Raw genomic sequence first — 27,920 nt, forward strand, 5'->3', positions numbered from 1 at the left:
CTTATCTCAGAAGGGAGCTTTTCTATAAACCATGTGCAATAACAGAAAACATCCACCTCTTTATTGTTGCAAACAGACCTCCACTGACTGCGGAACAAACAGGAGGGCATCATTTTACAATCTTAAGGGAGAAGGCATTCCTTTAGAGAACCTGGTCAGAAGTTGCCTCCACTGACTGCGGAACAAACAGGAGGGCATCATTTTACAATCTTAAGGGAGAAGGCATTCCTTTAGAGAACCTGGTCAGAAGTTGCTTACGGCTTTATAGATAAATATCAAAAGCTTAAACCTGGCCCAGTAGCATACTAAAACCAGTTCAATTGTTTTTTAAATAAAAAGATGGTGTCACAAATTTGCAATAAATTGCCCCAAATAGAAAGCTAGCCATTGCATTCTGCACTAACTGCAGTTTCTCGACTGGCGTTAACAGCAGCCCCACCACAAATACAATTAAAACAACCCAAGAATGGCAAAATTAAGGAGGCAAAGATAGTAGCTAAAACAATAAAAACATGCATTGCAATGAATGCATTTGCATAACAGGTGAATATAAAATGCAATGAACAGGCAAATAAGTGCTGCATTAAAAAAATACTTTTAATTAAAGATTTTCGTTTACAAAAGCACATGCACTGTCGCTTTCTTCAGGTTTTTTCTACAGATTAGTTACATTTGCTGTGAGACATTGACGTTAGATGCAGTATAGGGTTGGGAAGAAAGGGGACGGGGGATGGGACAAGAGAGGGGGTAGGGTGGTAAAATTTGTGTTCTTTTACTTAGTGTATGTGTGGGGTTTTTGGGTCAGCATCACTTGGGTAGGCTCTCTTTCTATTCGCTTGTTATGTTTCCTTGGTGGTGAGAGGTTGAGGTGGACAACCAGTTGTTTTTCATTGGCTACAGTGGGATTTGTTTGTGCATGTATCAGGGGGAGTTTTTTGGATTAAGTTAGCCCTACTGAATCGTATGCTGTCGGTGGGTTCATGCTGTTGTCTTGTTGGGCTGTGTGTAAGTGCTGCATTTTGACTAATAACTAATCAAGGATGTTATTAGCAGGAGGCATAGCTGCTCAGGACCCCTTCACATGCAAGCAAAATTGGCTGCTGCACATTACTGCAGACACTGTATCAGGAAGTGTAGCCAGCCTTGTAAGTTCACATACATTGCATGCACATATGTGCACATTAAAAACGTGTGAGCTGCCCATCAGAAATTTTCATAATTTCCTTGCTTTGTTTCACTCACATGAGATGCTGACAGTACTTGCTTTGTGGTAGTTTGTCTCATCAATATATGTGTTTACTTTGCCCACCACCACTTAAATATTTAATTGGCAATTAATATGCTGAATTTTTACTATATTAATCAGTAGGTGCAAATGTTAAACAGCGAGGCTGAGTCTTAAACACACAGTTCTTTTTAAAGCTATTTTGGTTCTAGTGTAACTGTAACAGAGAATGAAAAAGGATATTCTGAGTGATCAAAAATGAACGTCAGCTTTTCCTTAATCCACTGTGTGCTCTCACAGTTCCTTCAATATCTCAAAAAGGCCCCTTCATTTATATCAATTTGAAATTTAAGTTTAAATTATTTTGTTGAAAGTCACGATGATTAATTGACTAAAAGGTTTAAATTGGTAGATAGCCCCACTTATAATATGTAAGCAAAACAATTCAACAGCTGCAAGAGCCAATTCCCAAGAGACAAGACTGTGAGAGCAGACAATATACTGTTCTAACCAAGTAGGAATAATTGATCTTTCCCCCATATATCTTATTGTGACAAATGGAATGTGTTTGTACATTATGTGTTTTACATGTACATTAAACAGACATATGATGTAAGGAAACTGTATACTTGAATGCATAGTGAATAACTGATTTGGAAGTAGCTCATTTAGAGAATGCAAAAACAATAAATATGCGATAAAAGCTTTAGAAATATATTTGAATTCTTAATGGCTTTCAAAGAACTTCTGTTAGATATAACCAGTTCATATTAGTTTTATAAATACTTGATTTAGTATCAATTGTAAATAGAAATATAAACATTGAACTACATTAAAATACCGTACCTACAAATAAAGGAACAATCAGTAGACCTTCCGAGTCACCAAATTAATCATTCTTGAAAGATATTGTTATAACTTTGATAAAGGAAAACTGCAGTAAAATATTATTCTATTCTTCCTTAATTAAGTTGCTTCCTAGCAATGTGATGCTTCAGAAAAAAGTACTTTCGCATCAGGAAAGGCTTGCATTATGTCCACAGAAAACTTTACTAATCTTGTGTGCCTAAACTCAGTTGGTAGTAGTTTGCGGCCTTATCAAGCTTTTATGAATATATATGATGCTGCCTTATACAAAGTCTTTGGGGCTTTTAAATCTGAAAAAGGCAAGTAAAATACAGGCATATAAAATTATACACACTGGCAGAAAGTAGAATGTGAATGTTTTCTTCTTCTCCTAATACTAGAATTAGGTAAAGGTAAAGGGACCCCTGACCATTAGGTCCAGTCGTGGCTGACTCTGGGGTTGCGGCGCTCATTTTGCTTTACTGGCCGAGGGAGCCGGCGTACAGCTTCCGGGTCATGTGGCCAGCATGACTAAGCCGCTTCTGGCGAACCAGAGCAGCACACGGAAATGCCGTTTACCTTCCCACCGGAGCGGTACCTATTTATCTACTTGCACTTTGAATTGCTTTCGAACTGGTAGGTTGGCAGAAGCAGGGATCGAGAAACAGGAGCTCACTCTGTCACAGGGATTTGAACCGTCAACCTTCTGATCAGCAAGCCCTAGGCTCAGTGGTTTAACCCACAGCGCCACCTGCGTCCCTACTAGAACTAGGGCTCATCAAATGAAGATGAATGTGCAAAAGGAGGCATTTCCTCATACAGCATGCAATTAAAACTACAGAAATTTCTTTCACAACATGTAGTGGTGGCCACTAACTTGGAGGACTTTAAAATTCATGCATATGACTATCAAAGGCTACTAGTCATGATGGCTATGTACTACCCCCAATGTCAGAGGAAGTATGTCTCTGAAGCCAAGTTGCTGGGAACACAAGTGGGAAGAGTGCTGTTCATGTCCTCCTGTTATGGGCTTTCCCTAGTTATCTGGTTGGTTACAGTGAGAACAGGGTGCTGGACAAGGTGGTTTTGCTCTGATACCAAAGGACTCTCGATATATTCTGAAGCCAGGTTATAGGTCTCGCTAGCTCTAGGCAACCTAATGTGACAGTGGATGGGTCTTTTTGATTGTTGTTACCTGAGAGCCTTTAACTGGAAAGGTTAGGGATTGAACTTGCAACATTCCATGCACACCATATACACCTTAACACTGTTTAATCCTTTCTCTAGAAAGCTCCCCATCCGATACCCAGAGGATTCTTAATAACCATAGGAGACTAGATAAATGGTTATTTACAGAATTTAAAAAGGAATGGCATATGTTGGAAAGATACACAACGGCAAGGTTTTGGATGACCAAGGTTTATGATTCTGGGAACAAGTGCTCCTTCTCTGCCTCACCCCTCAAATCCTGGCTCATTATCTTGACTTGTTAACTGACAGTAAACCAGAACCATCCTGTTCAGATATAATGGGAACTTGGGCTTACAGCAAGCCAAGAATGAAGCTGCTGTGTGAATGGAAGAACATTTGATCCAAATTCTCATTCCTGGCTTCATAAACCATGGTTCATCAACTTAAGAAATAGCTTGAATGCTGCCAGCAAATGGTAGTTTAAGATGATGCTAGTGATGTATCTTAAAATGAAATATCTAACGTAAGGAGGCTTAGACTTGAATAACTGTGTAGTATACAGTAGGCATACACTTCTATGTAACTTCTCCCCATGGGCTTATTATTGATTTTAGATAGTAGCAACTGATGACATTTGTAAAAGGAGAATGAAATATCATGCAATTCCACTCCATACCACCACATATTATTGTTAAACTGTTCTACAGGGCAAGTCACTCATCTGACCAATGTCTTGAAAGAAGCAACATATTAAACACAAGGCTGTGTATTAAGATCAGTGCCCTGACTGAGTAACCCCTCAATCCATGTGGAACCCATCTTCCAAGAACTGTTTCCTCACTCTCTACAGATTTGTAGCAGATTCATTTGTGTGTATAAAAATTAACACTACTCAGTTATCCTCTCACATCCTACAGATTAGGGACTGCACAAGGGTAAGGTAACACTTCAAAAATGTAACATTTAGCTGATCAGCTGTTTAGAAAGAGACAGAGGGTGCTTAATGCAGTCCTCCTGTCCACCAAACAGCCAATTTGTGGGACTCCCCCTCCCCACACTACCTTTGTATCAGGGCACTGGTTCTGAGCTGTTGACACCTCAAATGTTGTTTTCCCTTCTATTATCTTGAGGCTTGCTTGGTGATGATACCAGAAAGCTAAGATCAGGATCAATCTTTGAGAAGGATCTTATTTGTAGCTTTGAGGAACATTTCTGTAGCTGTTGTAGAAAGTTGTAAGTTGACTCAAGCTTTCTTTCAATCACTCATAGTGAACAAAGCCCTTGCTTTCTATGAAATAACCCTAATTTTTGAAATAGATACACAGCATCAGAAACTACATTAGCATTAGGTAGCTCACTAGTCTGCTGTGTTGTAGCTTCTTAGCAGATTGGTTTAGCTTCATGACAGTAATTGTCATTAAGTAACTGTAGTGAAGTGAGGTAGGCAACTGCATTTAGGGACAAAAACCAATTGAAAGCAGTACTGTGAACTAAAAATCACAACTTTCCAAAGGTACAGGCCCTTAGCTATTAACTGACTTGTTGTTGCAGGGTTTTCAGACGATGAGTATTATACTTTGTACATGTGTGTTTTTAAATAGTTTTGTTTTCAGTGCTGTTTTTAATACGGTTATTTATTTGTTTTTTTAATATTTATATTTATTGTGTCTTTTAGTTGTAACTGCATTAATATATGCTGTGAGCAGCCTTGGGTCCCGCACTGGGCAAAAGGCAGCATGTAAACTAAATAATAATAATAATAATAATAATAATAATAATATGTATCTATTTAGAACTGCTGGTATGCAGGTTTGCTTATTAATAGTCTGAGCCAAACTCAAGATACTCTGGGATGAGAGTGTTTAGATTCAGCAGATCCCAAACTTTCTTTCTAAGCTGGGGCTTTGGTGGTGTAAGCTCCTCACCCTGGTTGGGCTGGAGATAAGATGGTGGAACTTAGAACAACATAAGTCCCCCAAAAGGGATGATTGGGAGACAGGGCAAATAGAAATCTATTCCAAAACCTGTTCAGCTCAGTCATGTCACCTAGGGCCCACTCTTCAAAACTCATGTCCACACTCACCTGCCAGTTTAGTTGGCAACAATCCCTCCCAGAGGCTCCTAAATGCCATAACTTCCTGTAGTTAGGATTATTCTGCTAGTCCCCATCCACAATACTCACATGTCATGACTGAACTTCTAGGACTGAAATTACATGAAATGTCTAAGGGAAAATGTGCAAATGTTAATCCTGGACAATGTTTACATAATTAGCATTTAGAAGACCTTGATGCACACTTGTATATAAAATTTAACACGAGAGACAAAATAGTAAAAAATAACTATAGAGGAAGAGAGCCAGAGTAAGAAATATTAAAAAGGCTATGAAGTTCATTGAAAAAAAATGTTTGCGAGACATCTCAACTACAGGCATCACCCCTCACATATATTTTCAGCACTACTTCCCACTATAGAATGTGACAATTTAGGATAACTTTAATTCCCTGACTATGTTTCAGGCCTTTGATTGTGCAACAAACAAATTCAAGAATCTACCCTCACATATTCTCAGTGTATTAGCCCTGGCAACTTGCCCATTGTACTTGTTCCTCATTACTAAAACTGCAAGTTGAAAAGTACAAAACAGGCAAGGCAAGAGATGTATTGCTCTGGGTTTTTGCAGAAATGTATTTGTGTAGTCATTTTAAACAACTTTTCACAACATTCCTCATTTCACCACTTTCCTCAACAGGGTGTGTGCCAGCAAAAACATTTATGCAAATATATTGATAATGCACTATACGTGGGTCTGAAAATGGTACTGTATAACTTGAGTTATCAATCCATATTCATTAGAGGTCTTTTACTCATACTGTGTTCTACTAGTATGTTATAGTTGTGATAAATATGTAGAAACATTGCTATTTCCTTTCAAAAAGAAAATATTTCCTGCTATTTGATTGTAACAGTATGTTTAGATCCAAATGTGTTGTTCTACAAGCAGAAAGCATTTTCTGCTCATGGAAGGGCTATTTCTGACTTAGCATTATGTGAAAGAAAGTGCAACACAGTTAGTGCAAATCATTGCACAACCACTTGTGAAAGACAGTTTGCTATATCTCTCTGGTTTCCATTGGTTGGCATTAGAGAGAGCATGAGCGTCGCTCTCGACTTCTATGAATGGAAGGGGGAATTTGATTCTTAAGGATTCCTTAAACCTCTGCTCCAGAGGATTGTGAAACCTTTCAAAAAGCATGGAAGGTGGCTCAGGTTGACTGCAGAAGGAGGGAGAAGTAGGTGAAAATCACATTTCCCCCCTTTACATTTGCAAGAGCCTCTAGTAGAATAAAGGCCCTTAGAGATGTGGAAGGGCACCTTTGCATCTAGCTCCAAATCTTCCAGAAATGCTTATAAGTTTAAATCACACATTTGGAAATCAAGCGCTAATGGATAAGGTGTGAGAAGCTCCCCATTGCAAAGCAAACCTTAACGGCTGGGGTGCAAAGAGTTCTGCATTGCAGAGTGAATATTGCAATGTAGAAATATTTGCACCCTAGCTCTTAGAGCTTGCTTTGCAGTGGGGAACACCTCTTAAACAACATGGGGCCCCTCTATCTCCCTATAATTGATCATATGCCTAGATGCAACACTTATACACTACAGTATGGACCATACTTTGTTTGCATACTGTGGTGTACCTCCAGGTACTTTGTTCCATGAAGTTTTCAAACAGTTCATGAAACAATAATAAGCATAGTTGTTCCACTCATGTTTCTTTGGATCCATCCCCCAAAGTGTTTCTCAGCCTTAATAAAAACATTTTCCTTTGGGGCAATGCCCTTGATGTTTCTCACAATTTCCTGTCTTACTGAAAGAAATGTACATACAATGATATGCAGTTAATTATATCTATTTCTAATATTCCATAAATACTACAGTCAGTGTTATCTACATTTGTTTTAGTTACAGCAAATATTTTTATTGTCAAATATTTTTCTAAAGAAGGAAAGAGTTTCATAAACTGCTACTAAAGGTCTTTCAATTTCTCTGTAAAATATGGTGTTGCATCTACCATGGGGAAAACAAATCTTTGTAAATTTCCTGAAACTCAGCAATCCTACAGTAATGAAAGGCATGCCAAACATTCATTTTCAGAAAGTTAAATTAAAACCATGTTATTACCACTTGTAATTATAACATGATTTTGTAAAATTAAAACCATAACGTCACTAGTTAGACTACATTGTTACATATTTTAAATAGCTATTTTATTCTGAAAAGGGGAATCTTACTTGTGTAGGACAAACCTCATTATAACAGAAGCAGTTCACAAAGAACCTATTACATGTCAATGACAGTGGAACTAAAATATTTCTCTTTAAGGATAATGCAACTCGACACAAATGCAGGAATTTCAAAATATACTACTGGAGACCGTGTGAGAGATTTCAGGAATACATTTTTCTAGCAAAGAAAACAATAACATTACTGGGACTTAGCACAATGCACTGCTGAGATATCACTGATAATAAGCTGTTACAATTAAAAGAACGAACAAACCTCAACATCCTCTATTCTAAATGTACAATACCAAAATAATTCTAAGACTTCTGTAGAAGAAAAAACAACTTGCATGCAAAACAAAATCCAATGATCTTATTGCAGAGAAATAATTTTAAAATGATAGAACTGCACCTTCTGCTTGTATTTTTAGTGTGCTATACTGGTGATAATAGAAATGTCAGTGTTTTTGCATGTGAATTCAATCAGCAGAATTACTGTGGGATATATAATACAAAAAAGGAAAGCCTTTATAGTCACAATCATCTTTCTTCTAATTAAAAACTAATTTCTTTCAGAGTAAGTAACACTGAAATACTGATCCAATATCAATAGATCATAATTTATATAAATACAGTACCTTAGCTATATTTGTACACAAATAAGCAACCATAAAAAGAGCAGGATAAACTTGCAAATCTTATTGGCACTGCCTATTAAGGTCTTTATTCACATTCTACATCTTAAATATAAGGCTCCAGAGTAACTGAAAAATATAGTACTTTATTAAAAGATTGATTAAATTAAAACCTTCATACAATTCTAGAATGTAAAATAAAAGTATCAGGTTCAAATGGGGGCTACAAAAATAGTAGGAAAATGAAATGGTGAAGATGCTAAAACAGAAAAGCTTGTAATACAAAATCACTTCAGTTCTAACTTAATATTAATCCTGTATTAATTTGTTACTCATCTCAGGATGACATGTGTACCTTCTAGACATCAATTTTTCTAATTCCAGAAATAACTAAAAGCAGTATGGGACTTACTTCATACATTTTCCAGATATATGGTTTCTTTTTTGTGATAGGATGCAAAAGACTACTGTAGCAATTGCTCTTGCAATGCAATCATATTCAAGTCTACTCAGAAGGAAGACCCACCGAGTTTAATAGGGCTTATTTCAGGGTAAATTGGTGTAGGATTGCAGTCTTACTACAGTTCCAGTTTTGTGCTGAAATAAGCATATATGCAGCCTCTTTTGTGAGCTGGGGCCTTAATAACTTGACACTTAGAAAATCATTAACACAACTACATACCTTATTTTAGTTCAAAGCTGCAACTTTGGAGAGAGGAAATCATTTTAGGGTTAGCATAGTTCGAGCATCTCTAGAACATATCACTGTAGCTTTACTGTATTTGATGAGCAGTTTTTAACTGATTTGCACTAATTGCTTAAATGGCCGCTTTTTCTTTCTTTTTTGGAATACAAAAATTGCCCTATGCCCAACTTTCAATCCCAAAACATTGATATATTACATAACAAATGCTGACCACTGTTTACTCTGATAAAATTCAAACTGTAACACATCATGCCTCTAAAGACACTTCCCTAAGATGGAAATAAACACTTTAGGCAGGTGAGCCCTGTTCATTACCTAAATACAGCATGAAACACAATATGTAAATGTAACCATTAATCATGCGATAACCCTTCTGTATGTTATCGATCCAGCTGTAAATTACCTCAAGTCCAGCCATAGGTTGCATTCATTTTCATCCTTTTCACTTGTCTGCTTTCATAATAATATTGCTGTCTTAACCCGCCGTCTCCCACTATCTAAGTAATAAACCGGGGCAAACGCAAATGTTGACATTGCACCTTTTAATAACACCAGGAAGTCATTTCATGCTCCTCTTTAAGCCAGAGGGAGAGAGTCGATAACAAAGGAAAAGCTGTAGAGACAAGGCGTATGAAAAATATATATACATTTTTATTTCTCCCTTACACACACATACATATATACACACGCTCGCCCACCCCTAATGAGTAACACTTAGGAAAGAGAAAGAAAACAAACCAAAACCACGCATGACATTGCAACTTACAAGCAGATGGGAATCTGTAGCATTTAAAGGCGACAAGAAGGCATGTGGAAGAAGAGAGAAAGCCTGGAGAGGACGGGCCCGACCTGCTCCCCCCCCTCCCCCAGTAGGCTCTGGCACGGCGAGGGCCGAGAGGAGCCTCTCACGCCCGCCTCGCCCAGTGGGGCCTGCGGTCCCTGGGGGCATTTTTTTTTTTGCCTCATTCGGTTCCTAGTTCGGCTACATTGAAACTGAGCAACTTCCAGCGCCACCGCCGCCAAAGGGCCTCTCGCGCTCTCTCTCTCTCTCACTCGCGCACAACCCTCCCCCCCGCCTTCCATCGCTCCTCCCGCCTCCGCGCGCGCCGTATCCCTCCGCCGCCGAGGCCTCCCAGCCCTTCTCTACAGAGAAAGCGCCTTTCAGCCGAAGCTGCCCGCCCACCCATCCACACCCCGCCTCTGCCAGCTCGCTCCGACATCTTCGCTCGGCTTTCCCCCCACTAGTCCGGAGCGAGCTTCAGCTCGAGCGCGTTGTTTTGTGTGGGGAGGGGGAGGGGGAGGAGGGGGAAAAGAGAGGCAGGGCTCTCTAGGGCGGGGAGCGCAATACCACCACCACCCAAGCCCGGGGAAGGCGACCCGAAGGAAAGGGAGTGAAGGGGGTTGAAGGAGGGGGGCGTGTGAGTGTTTGTGTGTGTGTGTGTGCGCGCCCGCCCTGAGGGGAGGGGGGCTGGGACTCTTTGTCTCGGCGGAGGGATCGCGTTCTCTACTCCGCCCGCTCTCTCGCTCGCTTGCGCCCGAAGCTGGCTGGCTGGCTGACGAGAGCGGCAGCAGTAGCAGCAGCAGCAGCAGCGCTTGGGTTGGCGGCGGGTTTTGCTGCGAGTTGTTGTTTCCTCCTCCTCCTCCTGCTGCCGCCGCCGCTGCTCCTGCCGCCCGGGGCTTGAATGGTGGAGCCGAGCGCCTCGCTGCTGCTGCGGCTGTTGCCGCCGAACAAACAGTGACAGCTCCCGGGCGAGCGCCGTCGTCTTCTTCGGCTCGCAGGGCCCCGCCGCCGGGGGAGCTCGGCCTCAGCCAGCCGGGCTCCTCTCGCTCGCCATGTCCGGGGACGGCGGCGGCGGAGGCGGCGGCGGGAGCAACAACAGCGGCAGGCACACGGCGGAGCTGCGAGCGGGTAAGTGAGGGGCCGGGCTGCCGCCTCCTCCTCCTCCGAGGCCGTGTTTCTCTCCCCCCCCCCTCTCACGGCGCGTGTTCGCCTTTCTCAACCCCCCCGTTTTCGCCCTTCTTCCCACCCCCCCTGCAGAGCTCTATTTCCTCATCGCCCGCTTTCTGGAGAACGGACCCTGCGAGGAAGCGGCTCAGGTAAGCGCGCTGGCGCCGGGGTCTGGGCCTGCGGGGTGGGCTGCCGCCGCCGCCGCCGCCTCCTCCTCCGGCTTCTGACGGCCCTCCTTCCGCTCCTCTTTTGTTGCTCCCGCAGGTCCTGATCCGAGAAGTCGCCGAGAAGGAGGTAAGCGCTGCGAGCGCCTTCCAGCCCGGCGCTCTCCATCCGCCTCAGCGCCGGCGGCTGCAACGGCCTCGCCTCCTCCCCTCCCCTTTCCTCCGCCATCCCGGGCGGGCGGGCGCTGCTGGGGCGTCGGGAGGGGGGGTGGGGTGGGGGGGTGGCTAGTAGCCCTCGGTGACCGGGGGTGTGTGTCTGTTTTTCTCCCCCCAGTTGCTTCCTAAGCGCACGGACTGGACGGGGAAGGAGCATCCCAGGAGCTACGAGAGCCTAGTAAGAGAAGCGGCCGGTCGGCGTGGTTGCGATGTGATGTACTAGGGAAAGTTTGTGAGCAGCCCTTTAAAAATTGAATTTCCCGCAATTTTTTTTTTTTAAAGCAACTTAAAAAAAAAAATAGGGGCCAGTTTTTAAGCTCACGGTTTTTGCTTCCTGGACGTGGCGGTGTGTGTTGTTTATAGGAAAGCAGATGGTGCCTCCGAAGTCAGAAATCTGGGGTCCCCGAGTTAGGGTAAATAATAATAATCCTACTAATGCGAGAGCCCTAGAGTCACTATGCTAGAAATAAAGGTACGTCATGGATGTTGTGCGGGGAAAGCGAGAGAACAGGGAGGGGAGGAGCGAGCAGGAACTGCTTGCGAGAGACAGGCAGGCCTGTAGGAGATGGGGGCGCTCTATTCCATGCAGTCTCGCTTCACATACACAATGGGGCTGAGCAGATATTGAGCAACTATAAGCAGGCTTTATTCAGGGAAGCCCCACAACTTCCTTAAGCTTTTATCTTTTGCTTGGAACATAACTAATAAAAGCTGCTTTGTGGTTGTAGTCTCAGTCAGTATATGCATACAGTAACCTGCTCTTTGTGTCCGAGTTCTGGTAATGTGGAATTTCAGAGCAGAACGTTAGTTTTAAATAGAGATCTGTTAGGCAGTGGCAACTTTGTGGACTAGTGTGCTGTTTTATTGAACAATTATTGTGTGTGCATATATCACTTTGGTTGCAGAATTTGTTTTTTTCTGTCCTTCATGTCATTCTGCTTGTCAGTTTTAGGTGGGCTTTGTTTTCTACTCTTGATTGAAGGAGTGCTTGCTTTAAAACAAGTCAGGCTAAAGAAGAGGCACTCAGATCTTGGGAGGAAGTTCAAAGTGGCATTTAAGATGCCTGCAGGATATATTTTACTGCCCACCCTTTTCAGGCCAAGGAGCAGGTGGGTGAAGAGTTGTAGATCAGGAAAACAGTACAGAGGTGAGAAGAGCTGAACATCTTTTCTAGCAATTTCACTCCTTCACATAGCTGCTTGTAAAATGTGTGAGAGAGAAATCTGAGAAATTTGATCATTTAGCCTTCAGTGGTTTTACTAGTTGTGACTAAATCAACATTTCTCAAACTTCTAATAGTTAGGACACACTTTTTATGAGCTAAAATTCAAATTGTGCCATCATTTGTACACTCCCCATAGTATATTGGAATAAGAATTATCCACTTAAAGAACTGTTCATCTTGTGTGTTTATTTGAGTGAGTGATGTGGCCATGCCTCCCTGACTGAAAGCAAACAGGGCCAGAACAGTGACTCATACAGGACAGGCACAGCTAGCTGCAACATCCAAGGGCAGGTAGTTCTGCTTTGTTTCTCAGCAGGAGTGACTGAATGATAATCACACCCAAAATTTCCAGTGCCCAGTGAAGTCTTTATTACAAGGGCATAAGGCCAAAGCAGTAAATTATGCAGAGTTGCAGTGGTCTGCCTCTTTTCTGAGTGGGTACTATTGGCTCACAGAAGCTTTTAAAGTATTTTTGACATTCTAACAGTTTCTCATGCAATGTGAGTTTTGGCATGGTCCTGAATATTTTTAATATGCTAGTAGTTTAGATCAATAAGCTGGAAATGTTTAGTGAACGATAAATGACTGTTAAACTACTACAGTCGGAATGTTCTTCTTTATACATCCATTGCAGCATGTGAGTGATATCCCTGGAGAGATAGCTCGCGAGTGCTTATGTTTTCCAGTGTTGTTAATACTTGAATGAGGCACAAAGGCACATGGAAGGCAGCAGTGTTTTTGGAAAGTAAAGTTTATGTATAATCACCTTATTTTTTTAAAAAAATAAACAAGTGTGAAGTCCTGGATTTTTTTTAAAATTGTTGCCCCCCCCCCAAGTTATGAAGTCAGAAATGTCTCTAGGCTCCTGGTTACCAGTACAACAGCAGACTTTTATAACAGCACAACATGATTTGAGGTCATGTTTGTAAAGTTCACTTTTAACAAATTCCTAAAGTGCTTTAACTTGACACTGAAAGAAGAGGTGAGGTGAGGAATCATAGGAGTGGACTCCTTAAAGAGGAATCAATACGCCTACAGTTATTTAACTCTTCTTTCAGTACAGAATTGAAGTGCTTTTAAGAATTTAGACTCCAGCTCTTCTCAGTCACAACCAGCATAGTTGGGGATAATGAGAGTTGTGCTCCAGCAGTATATGGAGGGCTCAGGTTCTCCATCCCTGCTTTAGATAATGTAACTTAATTTTAAATACTGTAGTGTTGATGAATTAACTGTTCTGCATTCCCAAAGTTATATCCATGTTGAACATAAAAATGCTGAATGAAATTGCTTGTATGTTTCACTTTCTAAGTCAACAGCCAAATTCTGTAGTCTAACTAAGCAGATACCTGGTACTTGGACTCTTATTACAAGCAAAACAGTTATCACATATTAAGCCAGCGGTGCTCAGCTCTACCAGCTTGAAAGAGCAGAATTAAAATAGTGTTAAACAAAACGACCTGTAACACACCTGTCTGGTTTTTTCCAATTGCATAAGTTCTCAATCATTCATGTTGCAATGAAACAGTTCTCCTAGCAACACCATAGAGAAGACACTGATTGGGATGGCTTGGTGCCATTGCAGACAGCCAGATAATTACCAATCGTAGCCAGTGACCAGGACTGAAACCATAGGTTAGAGTGCTACAATATTAAATGAAGGACGAAAGTCCAAATTCTATTCTTCGTAATTGATGCCATTTATTTCTTATTAAGGATTATTTTTGCATTGCTTAATAAGAAGAAAACTCTGTGATGTACATAATAAAATTATCAGCAAAATATAAACTTATCAGCAAAATATAAAATTATCAGCAAATTATCAGATAATATAAACAAGAAATTGTTAAACACGCATAGATAACTAAATTATATGTCTGGGTAGGCTTGCTGAAGTAAAGTTTGCCCCATGCTCACTCTGGATTTGAAGTTGAGCCCAGTTTAATTTTTGTTACAGTGAAATTTGTGGATACCTACATTAAAATACATTATTTCTACATTGTAAAATTGTGTGTTAGAGAATGAATGAGAAGGAGGAGGCACAGTCTTTCAAGAAATAATAGTGAGACTAAAGTGAAGGGTTAGTCAGTGGCTGATGCAGTATTGGGATCTAATCTGGCTCCTGATAGACATTGCATTGATTTTTTTTTTTAAATAGAATGATCTTATATTTATTTTAAATTGAGTGAGCAAGGATGAAGTTAGCCTTTCCTTATAAATCTGATACACACATTACTAATCACATGAATTCTTGCTAGCCTGTCTGTTTGCATATACTACACACTAATTTCTGTCATATTAACTGCTTGAAGAAAGATAAATAACCAGACCTTAAAATTAAAAAAATAAAACCCCTTCCTTCTCTCACAAGGGTTATTCTTAACTGTAGCAGGCAGCCTGACAAGTAAGTGTTGTCAACTCAAATGAATAAATTCAGTAGTCATTGGGATTGGAATCCTGTTACTCATTTGGAGACTTCCTAAGCAGCGTCAGACACCATTCACAGTAATGCTTATTTAATCTTCATTAGACCTGAATTGTGATGTGCCACTTCCTTGTCCTCTCTCACCCTAAGCTTATTCCTGGGTGATGTTGTCCACCTTCAAACCATAGCTCTGTGGGTAAAGCTAAAGCATGTAGCTTAAGGCCTCAGGTTCGTGTGTGTCTGGAGACAAATCTTGAAGACACTGGAGGGAGCTATGCTGGTCAGTATGTTTGGATTTAACAAGTGATCCAACACAGTACTATTGACTTCTTACACCATTAGTCCCTTTCTTCCTCATCTTTCCACTGTTGTCCACTTGTGTACTCTTTTGGTTAATTTATTGTACATGGCTATCATTTTCTAAAGGTTCTAGATTCAGGTAGGTAGCCGTGTTGGTCTGACGCAGTAGAAATATATATTAAAAAATAAAAAAAAAATGTCCAGTAGCACCTTAGAGACCAACTAAGTTTGTTCTTGGTATAAGCTTTTGTGTGCATGCACACGTTTTCAGATACAATGAAACAGAAGTCACCAGACCTTTATATATAGTGAGAGGGTGGGGAGGGGCATTACTCAGAAGGGTGGTAGGAATGGGTGATTGGCTGATAGGTGTGGTAAACCTGTTGGTCTTACAGGAAAAAGCAAGGGATGAGATGGCCAAAAATAGCTTTATCATGTATAATGAAATAAGAATCCAATGTCTCTATCCAGACCAGGTCTCTTCATTAGTTTTCTAAAGTTGCTGCCTTCATGGCATAGTGGACCCCTGCTGTTAAATCTTGGTTGCTGAATGAATAACACTGCATGTTTTATTGAGCATATGGTCAGTAATACCAGAAGTGGCTATTGGGGACTGCTTAGCCATTTTTTTAGAATCTTCCGTCTACTCAATTCAGTCACTGGGTTACTGATCACTGCACTTCTGTGTTGCATTTTGAACATATTAGATGTGTGTTTTAAGTATAAAACATGTGTTTTGGGCACCTTTAACCAAGTATCCCCTCCTTCTCAAGTGTTAATGTATGTTCACATTCTCAAGGTGATTGCTATTAGTAGTTTCACTTCTCCATCTGCGCTTTCCGCGGTCCTTTTTGAAAGTCCAAACTTAGGTTCTTTGATGCTGCTTGTACAAGGGATAGTAGAGATGCCTTTTGGGTTGGTTGTATCTGTGGGGTGGAGTACTTGGTCCTCTCATGGTAATTTATGCTGTCCTTCCTTCTTTTTCTGAAGCCTCCCAGGGGCTTGTGGTGGTTTGTCTATGGAACTTTTTCTTACTCACTGTGTTATTTTTATGGTTGCAGTTTGTTTTTTATGAACTGCTGTGAGATCTTCATATGCCCTAAGTTGTGTGCATGGTTTGTGGTGCAGAATTGCATTGTTGCAGTTGCAGAATTGGAGTTTTTAGTAGCTGTTCATGTCTGCAAAGTGGAGAAGATAACACTGTGTCCATTTCTCATCACCAGTTTGTCTTCCACTCAGTGATCCTGTTGTGTATTTCTTGTTGCTTGCATTCAGTATTCACGATCAATTTTTCCATAATGTTGCAGAGCGTGGAGCAGAGTAGTGATATGTGTGTTCCCCATCCTCTAGCTGCAATTCAGATGTGACTATGCAGCGTTGACTTATCGTGGCAATGTGTGCTGGCATTTGTTTTTAGTTGTGGTGCTTCATAAATATGTGTTACCTGTTGATAAAACATGGCTTCTATTTCCATAGCAGAAGCATTGTAAGATACATTGAATCTGCAAGAACTGAAGTTGAGTAGGGATCTATGTAAAGTTGATGCAATAGAAATCCAGACCTGTTAGATGCTCAAAAAGGGATGCGCAGAATTGAACTGTGATATACTTTTTTTCTTGAGCTGCATGTGTGTTTTGATATTCACAAATACCTCCTGTAGGAATAAGCTTTCCAGTCATTTCAGTGGAAGGCACAGCAGTTCATGAGTATCAGTAATGTTTGCTTATTTTGAATTGAGCTTTAGAAAACCCTACTGGTATGAGAACTCTGCTTGTTCATTGAAGCTCCTGTGCCTGTGAGATGTTACTAGACTTGGGAATTACTTGCTAGCATGCTTTTATTGTGCCACTTAATGTATTGGATTCCTATTGCTCATTGAGGTTTCTGAGTACTTCTGCAGTTTTCCTGTTCTTCCGTAAACTGGAAGGATATGTTTAGTTGTATGAAAAAATAGGTAAGTGTAAGAACATAAGAAGCCCTGCTGGCTCAAAGGCCCATCTAGTCTAGGACCCTGTTCACATAGTAGCCAACGGGATTCCTATGGGAAGCCTGCAGCAACACTCCTGCCACTTGTGTTCCCCTTCAACTGGCATTCAGAGGCCTGCCACCTCTGATACTAGAGGAAAAAAAATCAATCTTGGGAATGCCAATGATTTAAATAACTATCTGATAAAGCTACATGTCCCAAGTGTAGAATGCAAATCTAGACACTGCCAAATGCTTCTAAACATTGCTTCCCTAACTTGGTCACCAAATGGTCATTCATTCAATGGAAAACAAAGATGGGATCTGTTTGTGTAGACTGGGGACCCTTATTGTGAGTACAGATTCTTGTTTGTAAAGCCTTTTTTTGACTTTCTGCTAAAAATGTGAAAGTTGGGCGCACTCTGGCAGGTTCAATACTGCTCCTCCCACCCATGTTTTGGTAGAATGTGTGGCTGGAACATGTAAAGAAGCTGTCTGAAAAATGTAATCACACATCAGAAACCATTCAGTTTACATGCATTATATCCATTCATTATGTTATTAATTAATTTTATGAAACAATGCCTTTTTAGAAATGGATTTTTTTCTGTCAGAAAAATATATCAGTGGACAATTTTCTGGCACACATCTGTAAGTATAGTAAGAATTAAATTAGACTCTTGGCAGCGGTAAATGCAGTTGCTAATTATGCTAGCACAACATTGAGGATGATTCATATATGACCCTTACTATGATAGGTGTAGAGTTGTGTTGGGAAAGAAATATTTGTTTAGAAGTTCACGATAGTTGCTTTTCTGTCTGTGCTATAAGATTGCTTAGGGGAAGAAAAAGTTATAGCATTTGGCATTCTTGTTATGACGTAGCTGGCATAGTATTTTCTAGCTGTATATATTCTGCATACTGGATTGGAGCCAGATTAATTTATTTGCACTTTGATTTTGAGTGAGAGTGTCAAGTATTTCTCAGAAAGCATATACAGAACAGGAAAAGATATGGAAAAAGACACCTAAGCTGATTTAATGACTGGCACACTTCCTTTGCAATGAAGTACTAAAGCAGTTGCATTTCCTTGTTGAGAAAAAAGAGAGCGTGAGGGAATAAGGAAGTTGGTAACATTTTATTCTTTTAGAGTGACACTGGTAGCTTTGAGGTTAAGGACTTTCTCAGTGGTAGCAACTGAGGATGATATTGGTAATAACAAGCTGCAGAAAGTTTTTGAAAATTGCATGTGCTATTGCATGGTTTATTTTCCTACTATCTATCGTGTTTTTAAATGGATTGAATTGTTCATTGTTTAGATCTTTTTAAAAAAGTTTTTTTTTAAAAAAACAACTGTGGCCTGTCTTGAATATCTGAGTAGACCAGAAAATAGAATATGAAATAATGTAAAAAATGCTTTTATTTACACTTACCAAAGCTGCCCTTTCAACTTTTCTGTTGTGAAGCTCTGCATATCACACTGCTGGGCACATTTACTTGCATACCCACACTACATCATACCTCATACAGAAGCTCTTGAGTTGTCCTGTTCTTCCAGGTCTTGTTTACAGCTCCTCTCATGTTGATTATTATAGCTGTGAAAGTTCCTAAGCCCATGTTGGGATGCCTCACTTTGTCCCTACTTTCCAGTAAGTATTATAACCCTAGTTATATTTCTGGACCAGTCCAGACCAGAGTCTATTGTCCTGCATTCTATTTAAAGTAGTGACCAGCTGCATGGTTTGCAGCCTACTCTCCTATTAGTTGCTGCCTATAAAATGGGGATTCAGTTTATCACAATTATAATCCTTTTAGAGGTATTAACCACAGATTTGTGTGATCCCTTATACTGTCATCTAAAGCTAGTGACAACAATCATATTTTATGTATTCTTCAGTGTATCTGAAGAAGTGTGCATGCATACGAAAGCTCATACCAAGAACTAACTTAGTTGGTCTTTAAGGTGCTACTGGAAGGAATTTTTTTATTTTGTTTTGACTATGGCAGACCAACACGGCTACCTATCTGTAACTGAATCATATTTTATGTGTGTTATACTTAGTCTTTTTTAACTTTTACTTCTAGCTTTGTGTCTCTGTTTACCTTAAAATCATATTGAGTTTGTTTTTGTTTTCCCCTAAACCTTTTTCTGATTCCATCTGTTTGGAAGCATCTTCTCACTTTTTGGTTTTAATGCTTTTAGTGGCTGTGCTTGGTTATCATAGGAATGAGCCACACTGAACCTTACTTAAACTTGTGTGCTCCCTCTCCTTTGGCATGGCTCTAACGAAGCTTTTGCTTCCATTTTTGATTACTTACAACTTGTCATTATGTCTAAATCCTAAACTTTTGTTAATCTTAACTATGGTTTGTTGCTTCAAACTATGCATACACCAGAGCCATGTTTTCATTTACTCATGGTTTTCTTGTTTGCTTTCTTTAATTGTCTGTTGCTATTACTTTAATTTCTCCTGGCAACCTAGCAGTTTGAAAGCACGTCAAAGTGCAAGTAGATAAATAGGTACCGCTCTGGCGGGAAGGTAAATGGCATTTCGGGCGCTGCTTTGGTTCGCCAGAAGCGGCTTAGTCATGCTGGCCACATGACCCGGAAGCTGTATGCCGGCTCCTTTGGCCAATAAAGCGAGATGAGCGCAGCAACCCCAGAGTCGGTCATGGCTGGACCTAATGGTTAACAGTCCCTTTACCTTTACCATTACTTTAATTTACAAATTCTAGGGAGTAAAAACTACATTTAAAAAACAACTAGTTTAACTACTTAAAATAAGTTTAAGCTGGTTTAGATTCATTGTTGTAAATTCAGTACTTACAACAAAAGTTTGTTGTTAAAAGCAGTTTGGGTGAGAGCTAATAACTGCAGGAAGCTCCTCTGCCACCACCAGTTCATGCTTGCTGAGAAGCTACTTGCAAATGTTGGAGAACCAGGAGCTATAATCAGAAGCATCAGTTGCAGAAATCCTAGTGCATGCACAAAAGTGCTTGAGGGGATGTATGGGGATATTTAGATGCTGTTGTTATTTGCACACTTGTAATACAGTGCCACATTTTCAAGAATGAATTGAGTGCTTAGAAGGAGAATGAATTTCATCCCTCCAGATGATAGTTCCAATTGTGGTTATACTTTTCTCATGCAAACTAATTTATATCAGTTACGTTTATTTTTATGATTATGTGTGCATCTCCCCCATAGTAAAAAATATTTTTACTTTTATTGACAAGGAAATAATACTTTTGAACCTCCACCCATGAAAGACCTATGCATTTGTGGTCCTTGTTTTGTCTAGATCAGGCAAAGGCAACCTTCGGCCCTCTAGATGTTTTGGACTACGGTTCCCATCATTCCTGACCACTGGTCCTGTTAGCTAGGGATCATGGGAGTTGTAGGCCAAAACATCTGGATGGCTGAAGATTGCCTTTGCCTGGTCTAGATGTTTTGATGCTTGAATTGTCACACTCTTTGGGAACCTGATCAGTGTTACAAATTTGTATCCTGTCTTCCTGACTGACAATAAGACTTCTAAGTTATCTGAAAGTAGATGAAAACTGATACATATTAACAAATTAATAAGATTGTTTAAAGAGGAAGGACTGACTTATATTTAAAAAGGAAGAGGGGAACAGTGATGGCACATGTTCTCTTCCTAGGCCTTAGATGTTGCCACTTCTGTGTCTGTTTCAACTGCTGTTCTCTGAAGGTTCCATGGAAACCATAGAGGATAGTAGACCCCTCCCTTGTTTGTTACCTATAAATCAGGGCCAGGGAGTACCAGATGTTTCAGTCCCCAAGAGAATAGAGCATCTTCTCACATGAGCAGCTGGACAATCAGCAACTCCTAGCGTTTTCTGATAATGGAGGCCTGATGAAGGTTCTGGGGGGGGGACGGTGATGGAAAATGTCCTGTCTCTGAGCTTTGCTACTGATGCTGTGATTCTTTCAACTGCTGCTTTTAAAAGTTCCATGTTGACACTATGGGTGAACAACACCTCTCCTCAAAAAAGTATGCTACCTTATAACCCATGATCAGCTACTGCCAGATAGTTTAGTAATCATCTGATGTTGCAGCTCCAGACTAGTTCACTCTAATGGTCCAGTATTTTTACCCTGATTCCTTCAGTTCCCCTAGTCACTGGCAAATGGGTACTGATTATAATTTTCATGGGGCACATGACTGAGTTCTTCCCTCCAGCCCCAAAGAATTTTTTTTCCACCCAGGATTACCTTCACAGCTAAAGAAAGGATCAAAATTCTTCCCTGCAGGGAAGCAGTTGAATTGGTAGCAAGTACTTTTTAACTCTACAGTTTTTATTTGAAGTATTTTGGGATGTCTAACCTCAGAAGTTCAGGATGGTGTCATTGGATACAGCCTTTCTCTCAATTACCCTTCAGGTAATTGATCATGCCTGATTCTCATGGCAATAGCCTCAGTCACAGCAACAGGCTTTGCCTCAGTTGCCCTTTCAGGCTGTGAGAGCATGGACAGAATTCATGATGAATAGATTAATCAGATGATGCTCAGTCATGCACATTGTCCTTCTGCACAGCTCAAATTACCACCCATGTCTATGGATCTGTGGAGGAGGAGGATGGATCCAGCTGGCTGGCTAACTGGATCCAGAGGCTGATAGCTTGTGAACTGACACAACAGCTAAGACTTCCTTTCTGTTCACCTGTTGTGGTGCTTCTTTCTGGAGATGATTTGGCCATCATGAGGCCCCTTTTATGTCTTTGCAAAAGCTATTCGACTGTGGGCTTAGTTTTCCGTCTTGTGAGTGCTCTTGGCAAGGTACTCTGCGAGTCCTGTTTGCTCCCCAGATTTCTGTGGCGGTGGTCATCACATGATTCTCATCAAGGTTGGGGAGTAGGTTGTGGGAAACTCATCATTTCTTCTTTGTGGTATGAGGCCCTTGAAATGTCCATAGTCTTCCACGCATTTTGGCCAGCAAGATTCCCCTTGGAAATATTTCCTCATAGCATAGCAACCATTTCCAGAATAAGTAATTAGAGAAGTATGGAATCAGGTGCTCTTGCCTCTGAACTTTAGCATAGCAGTGGGGCGTACACAGTGGCATCATTCCTACAGCAGTTGATCTCTGGGAGAGGATGATGATCTCGCAGGCTTCTTGGTCAGATGGGATGCTGATTGCACTGTGGTCCAATACTTGTTCCACTTCTGGGGATCTCTACCTCTGCTAACAACGAGTACCTCTAAATCTGTTGCTGAGCAACCATAGGTTGTTGGAGAATGCATTTCTTTTAAGGTGGGATGAATATTTCCTTTCATACTATCTTGCTGATAACAAGGACCATCATAAAGATAAGATGGACAAGATAGACTGCATTCTTTCCAAGACCGCCATGGTTACTACTGTTTGCTGGACTTTTCAGACCCTTCTCCTTCAGATTAAGAGCAGACTTGCCTTCCCAACAATGTCAGATCTCAAGATGATAGTCTATCGGGTCTTTCGGATGAGACTGAGGGCACACAAACAGCTCATGTGGTCTTCTCTAAGGATCTCGCCTGACAAGGACCCCGGGGATGCTCTGGAAGAACAACAACCCTACAGAGAACTCCTTTACACCTGGGACCTGGAAGAACTCTGTTTCATTGCTGATTAAGCAGAAGTTTGTTTTTTGTTTTTTGCAGTTTTTCAAAGGGGCAGGGGAAACCTTAGGAGAAGTGGAAGTTTATGCAGTATTTTCTTATAAAACAAAACTTCTCTGCTTTAACAAAATAAAATGTATCATAACTTAGAATATAAAATTGCACCATTTAATATATTTTTTATGAAATTTAAAATGGTGAACTGTAAATATCCCAAGTTTTAGTCTGCTTCTGTGGTTGGTGCTCAGTTCTTACTCAAACTTCCAGATTTTTCCTTTCAGGCTCTGGAACCCATAGTTCCTGTTCCACCTTTTTCCTGACCTTTTTTTAAATCATCCAGCAGGCCAGGGCAGTAAGTTACTTGTTTCCCAGTTTGTAGCCAGGTGTCTGTCACAGTCATTTTGAGGGAAAAGGTGGAAGGGACCATCTTTGAAAGCATTTCACTCATTCTAAAAGAAAAACATATTTCATAGGACACTCACCCACAATGTTCTCCCCACATTTCCCCTAGAAACATTTAAAATTTATTTTGGAGGGGAAATAATTCTTCCCTACTCTATCTCCGCTCCCCCAACATGGGTCTTGAGGTCTCTAACTTGACCTCTTTGGGCCTGGAGTATTTGCTGCATATGCTGGAGGGTCTTCAGAGCAGGTCAGCAGCTTTTAGCCAGGATTTCTCAGTGGATCCTTTAAGTTCAGAAGCATTATGGCACTCAGTATCAGGGTTGCGGGGAGGCAGGAGAAGGCTGCTCCTAACCCTAATGTTTCACTCATCTTTCACCTTCTCGGTTTCAGAGATTGCATTTCTGAAAGCCGAAGCAAACTATCACCTATTGACGAGGAACTGTAATGAAGGCTACACAAGTTCTTGTTCATCAGATCCTTGACCAAGTTTTTTAAACAAGTTTTTGTGTTTCCTCAACCTCTAAAAAGAGTGCTGCTGTTGAGTTCCCCACGACTCTCTATGACTTTCTTCAGAATGCTAAGCTGTAAAGGGCTCATAGAGGCCAATTTTGTTACCCCAACATTTTGCGTCGTCCCCCCCATTTGACACTCTTTCCATAGTTTCTGGTGTATACTGAGTGTGCTCAGTCCTCATTCTGTTCTTGTGAGCTTTCCCTCCTGTACCTTCTGCAATCGTGCTACATCTTCACCCTTTCCCCCCCTCAGTGTCTCCAATTTGTCTCCATTGCTGTAGGTATGGTTTTCCTATTGGAGGGATAATAAACCTTTTTGAAGCCATGCTAATTATCTTGGAGCAGTGAAATTCTTAGTTCCATCATGTATTTTATGTAAAAGTTTTTTATTTTTGCCTGTTCTGAATGTACTACCAGTATGTTCTGTTGGGTGGCCCTGAGATCAAGTATTAGGAGAGAGGACAAAATTTCTCTATCAGCTTTTTCTACACTGCATAAGTTTATGCAACTGTCACACCTCACTTCTTAATCCTCCCAAACTAAAACACTGTAGCTCTTCCTTACAGGGGTGATGCTATAACCTCTTATTTTGGTTCTCATGTCATTGTAAAAGATATGGTACTGGAAAAATCTAACATCTGACATGCTATTTTAAGAACAGTAACTACTTTTTATGTATTGTTTTAGTTCAATTTGCATTTACTTACTTTTTGAGGATTATCTTAAATATGTTTTTAATGTTTCATATTTTATCAGTATTTTAATTTGTGTGGGTCGCTTATTTCTCTTGGTGAAAAGCGGAATATAAATATAATATAATATTATTAGTTACTAGTGTCCTTTTTCTTGCTTGTTAATACTTAAGTAAGGCTCTAGAGGAATACATTAAAAATACATTCCCCCCCTCCTTATTCGGGGCCTTACTTTCTTGCTTCTAAAATTTTGCTTGCATATTGACTGACAAGCCTCATTCACAATCACAAAGGCATTTATATATATATGATAGAAAAATTGAATTAAAAGAAAAGGGAGAAACCTTTTAAATTTTCTCTAGAAGCTATAACTGGTAGTGAGAAAAGCAAATAGAAGTAATTTTTCACTTCTAGAACTTTGGTTTTGATTTATTGTTATGCAAAGTGTGGCCAGAGCATGTTGTAAATTTAATTTAATTTCTTACTAAAAAGTTAGTGATGTCATTTAAATCCAGCAGTTTGTGTTAATTCAAATCATGCCCCAATTGGTTTTTATCCATTCACTTCGGTGAGTACAGCAAAATATTCTCCTGTGCACTGTATCAGTATGAAAGGGGGAGGTGTGCCACTTTTTTCTTTTTCTTTTATAAAAAATAGTCTGTTAGATGTGTCGTTCTGCAGCAGTTGACAAAAGTGCAGTGAGAAAAACACTACCACACCCATCTACAAAGGCAAGGTAGGGGGCGGGAGGACCCTTTAAAAACAAAAATTAGCTTTTTTAAAAAAAAAGATTATCTTTTGTGCAACTACTTCAGTGAGAAGGGAGAAAGCTGGGTTGCTTGTCACTGATTACGTCATAAATTGTCTCCTGTAGATTGATGAACTTGGATAATGACATTTACATGTGGCAATTAAAATAATAATGAACATTTTTATCTGGGGAGGAGTACTGCATTTTCCTGCATTCTGAATATAATAACCTTGTAACTTAAGTGCTATTGAGAGAAAAGACATGCAGATGTGCACACAAATTAGAAAAAATATTCTTTTAATATATAATAAACTAGTCATCTGGGAAAACCCATTGTTAAAAAGAGTATCATCACAATTGATACTGTTTGAGTATTTTAACAAGAAGTGCATGAATTGCATGGTGGGGTTCATACTGAGAGGGAAAATACAGTACGGAAAAGTTTCCCCGCTGAGATATAAAGAGTACACAGTTCTGTCTTTGCAGATCCAAATTTGGCTGCATTTGCATGTAATGGTAAGCCAGGGTTTCTGGCGTATTGTGGTATACTATAAATAAACAGTGTGCTAGTTCACACTGTGCGATCACTCCTGCTTTGCTTCTCCTCTGGTGCAGTAAACAATCCAGGAAGCCTTGGCTTTCCATTATGTCCAAACCCAAGGATCTTGGTTTGTTTCTCCCTAATAAGTCATGATCTATAAGTTAGCAACAAACCTATGGCTTAAAATTTGGCGAGAAACAAACCTCAATCCCTGGTTTGGTAGAACTGACTTTGGTAACTGCTCCTAGATTGTAGAGAAACAGACCACAAGCCTGGGTTCAGACAGCATTACAAACCAGACTGTGAGGCAGCCAGAGTAAGGGAGGTGGTCAAGGGAACTTCAGTGTGCTCTAGCACACTCATTCATACTAAATGAATCAGGCCTATGTATGTGCAGTGTTTTAACTATCAAAACACTTTAATGTTAATGCTAAATACTATTACTAAAATATGTCACCTTGTTTTCAAATTGACTCATTATGATACTGTGTATTCAATACTATTTCTGTAGTGATTCAAATAATTTTGTTTGCAAAATCATAAACATTTTAAGCATTAGGTTAAGAAAAAATCAGTCTAGATTTTATTTGTTTGTGCACGTGAGTCCTCCTTTAAATACTGCTTTCATTGCTGTGTATACTAGAAATCATAGAAGCATTTCAGGTGTCAAATACTGTCCCCCTTTCAAAACATCACCCCCCGATAGTTTTCTAAATTAACAGAAGAGTATTGGATATTTAGCTCCTGGTTTCTTCTTAACAGGTAAAATACTACAGACACTTGGCACCTGATCACCTGCTTCAGATATGCCATCGACTAGGACCACTTCTAGAGCAAGAAATTCCTCAGAGCGTTCCAGGAGTCCAAACATTATTAGGAGCTGGAAGACAGTCTTTGCTTCGCACAAGTAAAAGTATGGTTCCCCCACCCCCCAAATGACTTGAACACTTATTTTGTTATGTTTCTATGTTTATGCTTTATTTTATCTAATCAAATAGGCTGCAAGCATGTGGTGTGGAAGGGATCTGCTCTTGCTGCATTGCACTGTGGAAGACCTCCAGAGTCACCAGTAAACTATGGCAGTCCACCTAGTATAGGTAAGAGTCTTACTAAATAAGTGGGTAACATTGCTAGTGCAGCAGTTGGATTTCTGTCAGTAAGGTTTGGTGGATATTTGTTGCTGTGGTGTGTGTTACTTCTACCACTTAGAATTCTTCTGTATGTCGTGCTAGTGCTCATAAATCCTGGTATGACGTCGATTTCAGGCTTTAGGAAGGCATCTACATATTCAAAATAGCTGATTAGATGCCTTTGCATGTGTTTGTAACCATCACATCCCAGTGTCTGGGAGACTTCAGCACTGACTGAAACCTGCCAGACATTTGATTATAGTGTACATCTAATGAACATCTAATCCTGTGCCTACAGGATTATTTCTGCATGCATGCTGTCTCTTTACACTCTTCTTTTTTTGCCCATCAGTCTGGGTAGCAAGTCCAAATTGCTTCCCTTTCTTTTAGTTAGTAGTTTCTGTGCAAGAAGGTACTTGGGAGTTTGGAGAAGATGACATGTTTGCAAGTTAGTATAGAAAATGGCCAAGAGGAAGTCATAATCTGTTTCTTTCCACATTTATTGACTTCCTATTGAATAGTAACAGTGAAAGAATTGGGGGATCACTGGTGGTCAACTTTTTACTGTCCAAAAAGGAACTATTTAGGAACCATTTTGGATTGCTTTAGGAATGGTATTTGCCTCTTTCTGGATAGCCACCTGATTGACATACAAAATGTTTTTTTTTTTAAATAGCTGAAACTCTCTTTTCAAGAAAACTAAATGGAAAATACAGGCTTGAACAACTTGTTCCAACTGCTGTATATCAACATATGAAAATGCACAAGCGAATCCTAGGACATTTGTCTTCGGTGTATTGTGTAACGTTTGACCGAACAGGCAGACGGATATTCACTGTAAGTGCAAATTCATGAAAACGTGCATAGTCATGAAAATGTTTAAATATATCTTTTAAGGATTATGTTCTGTACACATTACTATGATGCAAAGCAGGTAGGTTATGGCAAAAGGTTAATTCATCTCATTAAACACAAAATTTCTACATTTCTCTTTCTTATGGTGCTCTTGAAGGGGGGTGGTTCTATGGAGCCTCTTCTGAGGTGCTGGTCTGAGCAGTCCTATTTCAGGATGAATGTAATACTTTCTGTGGTGGTACAGGCCAGCCTCATAGTCTTCTTTTGTCAAGAAGACCTGCTTTCTT

General features: G+C 40.2%; 1 protein-coding gene and 1 long non-coding RNA gene across 7 annotated transcripts in view; one reads left to right on the forward strand and one right to left on the reverse strand.

Moving 5' to 3' along the window:
- LOC307212975 overlaps positions 1-9,920 on the reverse strand; it is a 39,708-nt gene extending 29,788 nt beyond the window's left edge. Inside the window, exons 1-3 of the long non-coding RNA XR_013837318.1 lie at positions 9,653-9,920; positions 9,290-9,383; positions 8,863-8,885 (exon numbers count right to left, since the gene is read on the reverse strand). This is a non-coding gene — a long non-coding RNA (uncharacterized lncRNA). The remainder of the gene's footprint in view (positions 1-8,862; positions 8,886-9,289; positions 9,384-9,652) is intronic.
- A 445-nt stretch (positions 9,921-10,365) lies between these two features.
- The window catches only part of PHIP (PHIP subunit of CUL4-Ring ligase complex), a 67,579-nt gene continuing 50,024 nt past the window's right edge, over positions 10,366-27,920 (forward strand). For 4 of the 6 annotated variants that reach the window (XM_079970310.1, XM_079970313.1, XM_079970314.1 and 1 more), the window contains exons 1-7: positions 10,366-10,795; positions 10,925-10,983; positions 11,099-11,128; positions 11,333-11,392; positions 26,411-26,561; positions 26,647-26,745; positions 27,455-27,615. In XM_079970310.1, the coding sequence (XP_079826436.1) occupies positions 10,720-10,795; positions 10,925-10,983; positions 11,099-11,128; positions 11,333-11,392; positions 26,411-26,561; positions 26,647-26,745; positions 27,455-27,615 (636 nt within the window). In that variant the 5' untranslated portion in view covers positions 10,366-10,719. The remainder of the gene's footprint in view (positions 10,796-10,924; positions 10,984-11,098; positions 11,129-11,332; positions 11,393-26,410; positions 26,562-26,646; positions 26,746-27,454; positions 27,616-27,920) is intronic. The other 2 variants (XM_079970311.1, XM_079970315.1) reach the window with 1 other exon arrangement.

The sequence above is a fragment of the Podarcis cretensis genome (assembly GCF_951804945.1).
Source record: "Podarcis cretensis genome assembly, chromosome: 3".
NCBI lineage: Eukaryota > Metazoa > Chordata > Lepidosauria > Squamata > Lacertidae > Podarcis > Podarcis cretensis.